Source organism: Panthera leo, chromosome B1 (genome assembly GCF_018350215.1).
Source record: "Panthera leo isolate Ple1 chromosome B1, P.leo_Ple1_pat1.1, whole genome shotgun sequence".
Taxonomy (NCBI): Eukaryota; Metazoa; Chordata; class Mammalia; order Carnivora; family Felidae; genus Panthera; species Panthera leo.
In genome coordinates, this window is record NC_056682.1 from 55,136,979 (window position 1) to 55,149,100 (window position 12,122).

General features: G+C 40.3%; 1 protein-coding gene across 2 annotated transcripts; it reads left to right on the top strand.

The window, feature by feature from the left end:
• Positions 1–2,705: 2,705 nt before the first annotated feature.
• HMGB2 (high mobility group box 2) lies at positions 2,706–5,451 on the top strand. 2 transcript variants are annotated; one of them, XM_042935073.1, is made up of 5 exons: positions 2,706–2,866; positions 3,475–3,639; positions 3,958–4,103; positions 4,180–4,354; positions 4,906–5,451. In XM_042935073.1, the coding sequence occupies exons 2-5, from the start codon at positions 3,490–3,492 to the stop codon at positions 5,065–5,067; spliced, it is 633 nt and encodes a 210-aa protein (XP_042791007.1). In that variant the 5' UTR covers positions 2,706–2,866; positions 3,475–3,489; the 3' UTR covers positions 5,068–5,451. The 2 variants fall into 2 exon arrangements, with proteins under 2 accessions (XP_042791007.1, XP_042791005.1); XM_042935071.1 differs by having other exon boundaries at positions 2,707–2,866; positions 3,471–3,639.
• The last annotated feature ends 6,671 nt before the right edge of the window (positions 5,452–12,122 follow it).

The window sequence follows — 12,122 nt, forward strand, 5'->3', positions numbered from 1 at the left end:
AAATTTTAATTATAATCTCTTGACCACCTAACAATTGCAAAAGTTCAAGTATTTCTTCCCACATTATGAACACGTATTCACAGAATTATAGAATCATACAACTTAAGAGCTGAATGGTACCTTAGAGATTATCCCCGAAACCTCATTTTATAGTTTGTCAATCAAAAGCCTAGAAATGTTCAGTGTACTGTTCAAGATCACAAGCCCTTGCTGGATTTTAAGTTATGCATTCTTTTTGAAAAACATAAACACTTTCCTTTTCATCATCTTTTAGGAAGATACATCATACTAATAATAATAAATTTAGAAAATTATTTTTTAAATACATGAAATTGATGAGTTCCTAAAAAGAAATGTCTTTAAATTTAAGTTTTAGAAAACAACCTTCTTTTCCTATTTAGAACCATAATGAGTAGAAACAAGAGAAAGACCTTTAGTATTACCTATTTATAGGACATTTTAGTTTTCTGATGAAGTCAAAACAGTATACCAGGTAATTTGTAATAGTGAACCAAACCTCGAGTATTTAACTCATCTTTACAGAACTGGGACTAGATTTTGTGTGTGTGTGCTACCAGATTCTGTGTATAGGTTTTATTTTAAAAAAAAAAGAAAGATAGAAAGAAAAAAGAAAAGGGTGCTTCTGTAACCAACAATTGTGTAGATCTCACTTAAATTTTATTTATCACTTTCCAGTGCTTTTTGATGTTACTTCTAGGCCAGGAAGTACAGCCTAAGAATAAAGTCTTAGTATCCAAATTAAAAGTAAATTGAATATGGAAATGTTTTCCTGTTCTCCACTGTGACCGGAGTAAAGAATGGAAATTGGTGTGAGCAGGGTTGGTTCCTTCTTAGGGTTGAGGAAGATTCCAGGCCTCTCTCCTTACCTTGTAAATGGCTAACTTCTCCCTGTGTCTTTTCTCATTGTCTAACCTCTATGCCTTTCTCTGGGTCCAAATTCCCCTATTTATAAGAACACCACTCATTGGATTAGGGGCCTGTTCACCTCCATATATAATATATACTTCATCTTAACTGATTACATCTGCAACGACCCTATTTTCAAATAAGGTCATAGCCAGAACTGTGCTATAAAAAGCACATAAAAATCCAACTTAACAAATCATACTACATTATTCAAAGAGCAATAAACATTACACTGTAAAAATTTATTTATAAATTCAGTGGCATTAGTACACTCAAAACGTTAGCAACCAGCATCCATTTCCAAGGAAAATACATTTGTAAAAATCTAGTTTTTAATAGTAAATCTAGGTAAAGAGCTGCTAGTTCTGAGTTATTATTGACTACGGTTGCTGTATATAAAACCAAACAGACACAGTCTAACATTTAAAGCCAGTGAATTTACTGAGAAAACAAGAGAATATTTAAAATGTGTTGAAACCCAACAGTGCAACACGTGGGCCAATAGGAAAAAACAGACCTCAAAACTAAATGCGACACAGAAGTAGCATACTAAGATGTCAGTGAAAGTCCTGCTACTTTGGGGAAAGCAGCCTGTGATGCTAGTAAGCAGTAAGGTAGCGTTGGTGCGCTCTAACTGAAACGAAGATTCTCAACCTGGGGCTGGAAGAGTTTGTAAAACGCTGCAAAATGCGCCTGGCGAATATAAGCAGTTGGTGGGTGCGGAGCATTCATTGCTTTTATGGGCGTCTCGACAGATCTTTGATTTTAAACAATTTTTACATTTTCATATAAGAGGCACAAGACGTGAATAGCGAGGTGACACCTAGGCTAGGCAGAAGGGGCGGGCCAACGCCAGGAATCCGATTTCTCTGCGCAGCGCTCCCGAAAGGCTGAGCCGGGGCCAGCCAGGCCGGCCCAGCCGGGAGTCCAGACCCGGAGAGAGGGGGGCGGAGCCAGGGGAGATAACTCCCACCTCCAACCCTTCGGGACCCCAGGGCGCCCTTGTTTACCTCCGGGTAAGGGGCACCCGAGACAAAGGGGGGGAGGGAGGGACTTGCCGAGGGAAACTCTACCGGCGGAAAACGCCTCGCTCAAAAATCGTTTCGTAACACCTTAAAAGAGGGGGAACAGCCACCCTCCCGCGACCCCCGTGCCCACCCCCAGGTTCCCCCCTACCTCCGGTCTCGGGTTCTACCCTAGCCTCAGCGAAAACGGGAGGAGCTAGGCAATAGGCTCCTTCCTCAGCTTCTGTTTGTTATTTTTTGGACCCTGCGGGGGTCACACGGCCCAGTGACTACAGCTCAGGAGACAGCGCTGCAGGGCCTAATTGGGGCTGAGGAGACAGGACCTGGTCAGTGGTCGGAGAAGGGGGAGGGCAGGCTGCTTCTGTTACCTTAGCGCCTGGAAACCTTGCCGCCGCCGCAGACCCCTGGAGGACAACCCTGTTTCCTGACTTAGTATTTTTAAATCTGGCGGGGCTTTCCCTTTCAGGCCAACCACTCCCCCCGTTTACCGCCCCAGCCAGTCAGAGTCAGGCCCGCCATTTTTCAAACCCTTTTCCCGCCGCCAATCAGGATCGAGCAGTACATTCCTCTCCTGACCGGTTCTAACGGGTCTGGGAGTTAACGACCTGGGCGACCCACCGAACCTGCTAGGCTGGGGCTGGAGGGACGGGCCTGGCGAGACATTGACCAATCGGAGGCCTCTGTGGCGTGGGGGCGGGGCCTGCGAGGGTTTGAATAATCACCAGAACCAATCAGAGAGGCGGGGGTGTGATCTGTGGCCCGGCTCGTCAAGTTACCGTGGCGCGGAGAACTCTGCAAAACAAGAGGCTGAGGATTGCGTTAGCGATAAACCAGTTCACGCCGGAGCCCTGGGAAGGAAGCGTCTCTGTTGGATCCGGCCCCTCCGCGGGACTCTGAGGAAAAGCTACCACCAGGCAAGAAGCCCCTTCAGCCCCTCCGTGTTGGTGGGCCTGCCCTTCCCCCTTTCCTCCTACCCTTCTAGCTGGGCCGGGTGCTGTGGCTCTCGGGGGTTCGACCCGGCGAGCGGAATCTGGGGTGCGGGCCGGTGAGGGCCAGGGACTGTGGAGGGCGGGCGGGCGGTCGGGGCCGGCGGGAGGGCGGGAAGCTCATCCGGGCCCGGTTTCAGTCGTTTTTTGTTTTATTGTTTTTGTTTTTGAATGTCGGTCGCGAGGCGACAACTCTGAGTGGGGCCGGCGACGTGGAAGCCGGGGGAACGTTTCTGTCAGGAAGGGTGTCTCGCCGGCGCCCCCGGCGTTCCCTTCCTCGGGCGGGGGCCGGGCGGCGGCGTTTCGGGCCTTCGGGAGAGACGCGGTGCCGGTGCCCGCGCGCGAGGAGCCCGGCCGCGGCGGCCCCGGTCGGTGCCGGGAGGAGGGCGTGTGCGCGGAGGCGGCCGCCCGGGGCGGGCTGGCGGGGGAGCCGGGCGCCGGCCGCCTTCCTCGCGAGAGGGGGCGGGCGCGCTTTTGGGCGGGAAGCCGAGCCCCGCCGGCGTCCGCCCACTGCTCGTCTTGTCCCCGCTAGGTAGACGCCGTCTGTCACCATGGGCAAAGGAGACCCCAACAAGCCGCGGGGCAAGATGTCCTCGTACGCCTTCTTCGTGCAGACCTGCCGGGAAGAGCACAAGAAGAAACACCCAGACTCTTCGGTCAATTTCGCCGAATTCTCCAAGAAATGTTCCGAGAGATGGAAGGTGAGACCGGAATTCGGACAGAGCTAAGGGCTTTTCAGGTGTGTTGTTTTCTTGGCTAGGACCTTAACCAGGTAGGTCACTTGTCACCTTCAACTTTCCTACGGGGGGGGGGGGGGGGGGGGGGGAGTGACCCGCCCAGATACTTTATTTAGAGTTTTGGGCAGATGGCTTTAGGTTTTTGTTGGCTTCTAAGACTGCTAAAAGTAGAAGGCTGCTAACCAAGGAAAATGTGGCCCTTAAGGATGATCTCGAGCTTTTTTTGGGATGTATGTAGCTTACGGTTTTGCTGTACTTTGACTGCTCCTTTCATGCCCATAGACCATGTCTGCGAAGGAAAAGTCGAAATTTGAAGATATGGCAAAAAGTGACAAAGCTCGCTATGACAGGGAGATGAAAAATTATGTTCCTCCCAAAGGTGACAAGAAAGGAAAGAAGAAAGACCCCAATGCTCCTAAAAGGCCTCCGTAAGTTCATTTTAAAATCAGTCAGATTGCCCCTTTAATTTTCCATTCAGTATATTCACTGTTGGCTTCCTTTCAGGTCTGCATTCTTCCTGTTTTGTTCTGAACATCGCCCAAAGATCAAAAGTGAACACCCTGGTTTATCCATTGGGGATACTGCAAAAAAATTGGGTGAAATGTGGTCTGAACAGTCAGCCAAAGATAAACAACCATATGAACAGAAGGCGGCTAAGCTAAAGGAGAAGTATGAAAAGGTACGTTCCTAACCTTTTTAAAGCCAAGGTTAAGGTACGATATCTTCCAAATAAGGATTTTGGAAATGGGTATGAACTACAGACTTAGGAAGTTAATCTTGTATTTATGGTTGTCAGCTGCCTATGGAGAAGGTCTAGTGAAAAATAACACACTTAACATAAGCGAATTGAAACTTCCTTTCTTTTAACTGAAACTGGTGTTGGTAGCGTTGGTAGATTCCTGTGTATGGACTCGTGTGTAGTTCTAGGTCTCTTAGTTTTAAGAAACGGAGGAAGAGATATGTTGTTTTATGTAGATGTGTCTGAGATGTGAGGTTTTAAATGGATATTGGTAGTGAAAGTTCTGACATGTTGTATATATAACCCCATCATTTTAAATCATTAGCCTTCTAAAGCCTAGAGGGAACAAATGCTCTCAACTGAGGTAGACTTTGAATACCTTTTTAGACAGGGTTATTGGTCAATAATCTTCAATTGTTTATAACTTTGTGGTTTTCACAGTTGAGTAATGACACCGGATGCTGATTTTATTTTTTTTGACAATATTTCAGGATATTGCTGCATATCGCGCCAAGGGCAAAAGTGAAGCGGGAAAGAAGGGCCCTGGTAGGCCTACAGGTTCAAAGAAGAAGAATGAACCAGAGGATGAGGAGGAAGAGGAGGAGGAGGAGGAAGATGAAGATGATGAGGAAGAGGAGGAAGATGAAGAATAAATGGCTATCCTGTAATGATATGTGTGGAGTGTGCGTGTGTGCTCAGGCAATTGTTTTGCTAAGAATGTGAATTCAAGTGCAGCTCAATATTAGCTTCAGTATAAAAACTGTACAGATTTTTGTATAGCTGATAAGATTCTTTGTAGAGAAAATACTTTTTTAAGAATGCAGGTTGTAGCTTTTTGAGGGGCTACTACATACAGTTAGATTTTAAAGCTTCTGATGTTGAATGTTTCTAAATATTTAATGGTTTTCTTAATTTCTTGACTTGTGTATTGTAGCACAGCAAACTTGTAGGAATTAGTATCAATAGTAAATTTGGGTTTTTTAGAATTTTGCGTTTTGTTTTTTAAAAAAAATTTTGTAATAAAATTATGTATATTATTTCTGTTGTCTTTGTCTTAATGTGCTATGCTTTCTCTTTAAAAATACTTATGGTCTGGAACTGTTGACTTTTTCTTGTATTTCTGCCTAATAGTTCTTAAACACATTTAGTTGATTTAGTAAAATATTTGGTTTAAAAGAAAGTTAAACATGCCCATATTCCTTTTTACAAAGTTTTTTTAAAAACAACTGGAATTTAATGAACTTCAAAAATTGGTGCGGTTTTACAAAATGAGTTAAGTTTTGTTCTTGACACTGCTATTCATTTATTAGCTAACTTGTCCCTTGGGTTGTTTTTTTTTTTTTTTAACTGACTATCTTTAGGGAAACTTTAAAATGAGGCAGAGGAGCTGGTATATAGTGAGTCCATACCTAAAAACATAAACTTTTAAAAACCCTCATTAGTAACAGGTTAAGTTTTCTGTTAGGAACTAGTTCAAAGTAGATTACCAGAGTGAATTTTGAACAAAGTCTTCAAAATTGGTGCGGTCTTAAGCTTTAGAATTTTGGGTGACCTAACAAAGCTTTCAAGGTGGTTATTGTGATCTGCCATGACTAAATTTCCTCAGGATTTGTATTTACTAGGAATAGCAGTTATTTGAGAAATGCTCATTTGAGGGAACAATTGTTTCTATTTGAATTTAGATAGCTATTTTGAATAATCAGAGACTTCTAATGAAAGTTGACCTGTTGGCCAAGTGATCACAGAACAAATCTATTTGTTAAATAGTTAAATCTGACAATCCTGGTTACCTAGCAAGCTTAAAATAGCCAACATTCAATTACCAATACTTCACAGCATTTTAATATTAAAGGAAAGCATTAAAACTATTCAAAACCTATCTAAGATGTTAAATAGTTGCTTCTAAAACTGAAATAGGGTAAAAGTCTGTTTTCTTAATGATTTCTAAGTCTGTAAATTAGACCCATTAAGCAGATAATATCAGATTTCTTGTTATCTTTTTCGGGGTTTTTCTGACTGCTTCAGTTCTGTACTTTATAGTATAAAAACACCTCATGTGTCTTAAGCTGTGAACAACTCATTCTTGTAATTAAGAACTGCTCCGCAGTAGGTTCAGGATTTGGGGTGAGTAATGTTTGGTATTTTCTAAGTGTGGATCAAAATTTCAAATACCTCTGTAAAATTACATCAGTAAATTTTCAAGACTAGGTGACTTCAAGGAGTGGTTATGTTGGAAAGCATTGAAATAGTGTTTAAGAATTAAGTTCCATCCCAGACCTGCTGATACTTGGAAGTGTTTATGAAAACTCCACCCCCTTCCTTTTTTTAATTAGAAAAAAAATAGATTGTGTCTTGATAGAAAATGTAAAAGAGCTATGTAATGGATAATTTATACCCTTACTTGATTCCCAACTACCTGGTTCTCCCAAGAGGCAACCACAATAATGCAATAATTTATCCTTCAGTAGAGACTTAAGCATAAAGAATCCTGCATATACATGGATGTAAATGCTACACAAATGGAAGCTTTATGTATTGTTCTGTCCCTTACTATCATTTTAGAGATTCTGTCAATACAGTATAACACTGTATTGATAACACAGTATAACAGTATAATACAGCTGCCACTTTTGATAGCTGCATGGTATCCCCTTGGATAGAGTATAATTTAATCAGTTACCTAAAAGTATTTTAAAGAACAATATTGTGAATACGTTTATATGATTTCAAGAAATATACATTTTAAGATTTGCTGAGTATAATAGCCAGAACCTGTACCCCTTGGAACAATATGGGGGTGATGGGCACCAACCCCTGCCCCTAATGCAGTCAAAAATCTGCATACAACTTTTGACTCCTCAAAAACTTTACTTCTAGCTATTGACCAAAACCTGTACTGGTAATATGGCTGATTAACATACTTTGTTATATGTATTTTGTATTGTATTCTTGAAGTAAGCTAGAGAAAAAAATGTTTCTTAATCATAAGAAAACCATAAAGTATATTTACAGTATTGTACTGTAAAAAATCCACGTGTAAGTGGACATGCACAGTTCAAACCTAAGTTGTTCAAGGGTCAACTGTACTTGGTATATGCTAGGAACTGCTCTTATGTTCTGTTAACTTACTAAAGCCTGCCAAAATTGCCCTCTATAGAGATTGTACTAATACGCCACAGCAATGAATGTTTTAGAGTGTCTATTTCCTCACCTCAGCAACATAACAGTTACCGTTTTTTTTTTTGTTTTGTTTTGTTTTTTACTTGTTTTGAGAGACGGTGAGCAGGAAAGGGGCAGAGAGAGAGGGAGAGAGAATTCCAAGCAGGCTCTGAACCGTCAGCACAGAGCCTGATGTGGGGCTCGAACTCATGAAATTATGAGGTCAAGACCTGAGCCGAAACTGAGACGCTTAACCGACTGAGCCACCCAGGTACCCCAGTTATCAAACTTTTTAATCTTAACTATTCTGATATTCTGATATAAAAAATGGTTTCTCCTATTATGAGTTCGAGCATAGTTTTACATTTAAGAGCCATTTATGCCCTTTGGTCTTCTAACTGGTCTTCATATTAGTGATTTGTGAAGATTAAGGAAAGTGACCCTTTTGTGACCTGCATTGTAAATATTTGTCATTTGTCTTTTGACTTTATGTTTTCTTTCCGCAAGGATCTATTTTTATGTAGGCAATTTTACTCTAGTGGTGTGGGGAGGCCTTTCCCACTCAAAGATTATAGAAAATTATCTGCCTTACTTAAAAAAAAATATTAATTAAATCTTTGATCTTTCTGGAATTTATTTTGGCTAAGGACTTAAGTGGCTCAAATTTCTTTCTTTCCAGATGGCAGCTACTACTTTTGGTCTTTTTATTTGTAAAAGGTGGGTTAGAAGATCCTGAGGTTTCTCACATATCAATGCAATCAGTTGCAAACTTGCTCCATAGATGACAGCATGCCTTTTTGTAATTATTTAAACTGCATTATTTACTAAGTAGTAAATCATAAGCTTGCCTTAATACTAGTACAAATACAGCATTATCTTAAACCTGACTATTACCACATATGTCACTAAAAATACTTTACAAAGCAGCAATGATTTTATTTTTTGGGGAATAGCAAGAAGAAATATAAAGGAGCTGTTAGGTTAGGAGCATAAGATCCAATCCTTTTAAAATAAGACATCTCTCTAGAAATAACCCATTTTTGGATTCGTTTTCATAAGATAACTATTGGAGACGATGGCGTTTTCAGAGAAAGAATATTGGCAAGAAATGCAAAGATGTATAGAGCATACACAGGGAAAAGGGCTGGATGTGGTGAAGTGATGAGCATACAAGAAAGTAAGCTCAATGAAGGCAATTAATTTTTTTGTTTTTGTATAATGCTCGGTACCCTGTGCCAGAAACATAGTAGGTCTTCTATAAATATTTATAAACAAAATGCCCAAGAAGAGGCAGCTACTGTTTAACTTAGTCCTGGAAATATGGACTAAGTTATGGAAATATGAGTGTAAGATTCCCAAATACCCTAAAATTTCAAGTGGAAACAGAAATCTAGATTTTTTTTTTTTTTTAAGTGAAATGTGAATCCTAAATGTTGGCAATGAATTCAACAGGGTCAAAGAAAGCATCTACAGGTAAGATTCTACCAAAGGGTTAACAGTTTGCCACTTCTATAAATTAAATAGGTAAATGTAAGATTATTACTAATATTGGGTTAGACCTCTTGATAAAAGTTTATGTATGCCTTCCAGCTGAGCATTGTTTTTGTAGTTGTATAAGAAACCCTTCTCACCCTGGTAGGAAACTCCTGTAGCTTCTTATCGTGTAGTAAAGGTACCTATAGACATTGTTTCTGAGGTCTTAGTGGAATTCCATTTTGTTCCTGGTCCTCTCTGTTCTTTTGGACTTACAGTGCGGACTCCCTCAGTGAGCCTCCTCCTAGGAATTAAATAGTGGGCTCAGGAGCAAAATTGTCCATTAAAAGAAAAGAAAAATAACTTTTAAGCAACATGTAGCATCAAACTTGAGAACTGGAAATGACCTTTATATCAAATGATCCAGTCTCCTTCCTCAAGAAGACATGGAAATCAACGAGGATAATATCCTAGGGCATCAGGTAAGACAATAAAACACTAATCCACTTATATTTGTTATGTTATCCTTTGATTCTTAACATTTTCCCAATGAAGATGAAATGGCTTATATAAAGGACAAATTAAAATACAGGGGGCACCTAGCTGGCTCGGTTTGGTTGGGCATGTGATGCTTGATCTTTGGGTTGTGAGTTTGAGCCCATGTTGGGCATACAGATTACTAAAGAAAAAATACAAAGGGAAAAACAGGGTTATGAGGAAGAGGAGCTTACCCTTGGGACTCAGAGTTTGAGTAGGTCTCTGTTTCTTACTGGTTTGATAGCATCAGACAAGTCATGTAACCTTTCAATTTCCTTATCTATAAAATAAGAAATTTTGAGGATTAAATGAGGTAATACATTTAAGACACTTAGCTTGGTGGCAAGACATAGTAAATAATAAATATTAGCTAAAAGTATACATAACAGCATGTAGGTATGGGTTAATATAGTTGCTATGGCTAATAGTATCAGGTTCAGTTCTGAGATTTTTCAAATCACTTTGTTTTTTTCATCATGATAAATGTACTCCCTATGTACTTCCCATCCCCTATTTCACCCATCCCCTAACCCACCTCTCCTCTGTTAACCATCAGTTTGTTGTGTGTTTCTTGGTTTCTCTCATTTCTTTTCCTTTGCTTGTTTCTTAAATTCCACATGAGTGAGATCACATGGTATTTGTCTCTGACTTATTTTGCTTAGCATTATACTCTCTAGCTCTATCCATGTTGTTGCAAATGGCAAGGTTTCATTATTTTTTATGGCTGGGTAATATTCCATTATGTAAGTGCCACATCTTTATCCAATTGTCTACAAAAGGCCACTTGGGCTACTTCTGTATCTTTGCTGTTGTCAATGCTGCAATAAATATGGGGGTGCATCTATCCGTTTGAATTAGTGTTTTTGTATTTTTCTGGGTAAATACCTAGTAATGCAATTACCGGATCATAGGGTAGTTCTATTTTAAATTTTTCCAGGAACCCAGTTCTGAGATTTTTGACACTCAAGGTAGAGAGAAAAACGTTACATGGAAAACAAATTCCTCCCACGTGGTTCTGGAGGTACTGATACTGGAGTTATGTCCTTGCCTTTATGTCCTTATGTCCTTGACTCCCAATACTAAATTTGAGCTTGGACAAGTTATTTAATCTATCACATATAGATGTGTGACTTCCTGTTTCAGTTGCTTTAGATTTTACCAAAGTGTTTGCTGATGTCTTGGGAATTGCCTTTTTCACTTAACATTATCTTACTGACTTGTTTATAGTTACTTCATTCAGATTCATTGCTGTGTAATGTTGATGGGTATTTAGGTTGTTCTTGGAGGTTTTGCTATTGTAAATGGCAGTGCTTTAAAAATTCCTGTACCAGTCTCCTGGTATTCAAGTGCACTCCCTCCCCTCCAGTAACCTGCCCTGTAAATTCCAGCTGTCCCAGCAGCCCAACTCTATTATTTGCCTCTTCAGCTCAGCAATACCACCACTGTTTGCGCTCCACTTTCCTGTACCTTGATCACAAAAGTTCTCCAAGGCAGACAGACATGGTAAACCTAGTATTCACCTTGCATGTTTCCTTTCCCTTGAGTATCATAGTCTACTTTGCCTATTAACCAATTCCTCAAAACATGTCATGGCCAGAAATGGAAGTCTTTTCAGCTGTATTTTCTACTCAAAATTTTAGTTTTGTTTTTTTTCTATGTTTAAGCATTAACACAGTTGGGAGTTTATTTGGCCATGTGAAAAGTCCAAGAGAAATTTCATTCATTGAAAAAAAATTTTTTAATGTTTATTTATAAGAGAGACAGAGTGCAAGTGGGGGAGGGGCAGAGAGAGGGTGACACAGAATCCAAAGCAGGGTCCAGGATCTGAGCTGTCAGCAAGAGCCCAATGCATGGCTTGAACCCACGAACCGTGAGATCATGACCTGATCTGAAGTTGGACACTCAACCAACTGAGCCATCTAGGTGTCCTGAGAAATTTCATTTAAAGATAATTAAAGACTACATTATCCTAAACATGCTTCAAGACACACTTAGTTCTATCTGAGGGTTAAATTAGACCACTGAAAATTACATTTTACGCATGGAGGTGAGGTCAAGATCATTTTTTCCGGTATTGAGAAACCATTTACCCCCAACTTAAGAAGCAGCTTAACTAGTGAGCTTCATTTCTTCATTTGTAAAGTGTAAATGTTAGCTCCTATATGAAACACAGGTACACACAAATAGCCTTTATGTAGGGTTTTCAGTGTAGCTGTCTTCTGATTAAAAACAAATTTTAAGACTTTGAAGCCAGATAATAGCTAATGTTTATATTACCTTGACTGTATGCCAGGAACTGTCCAAACCACTTTATGTATATGTTCATACAATCCTAATAAAATTCCTTGAAATAGGCACTGTTATTTTCCCCCATTTGCAAATGGGGAAATTGAGGCATAGATAATTTTCCAAGGTCATATGAGTAATTTGTAGTTGGACAGAGATTCAAAACAGACTGGTTATCATACTATATTCATTCAGATGAGCAGGTTGTAATATCGTTCTATTATGAAAATAAGGAACCTCCCATACCACCTCG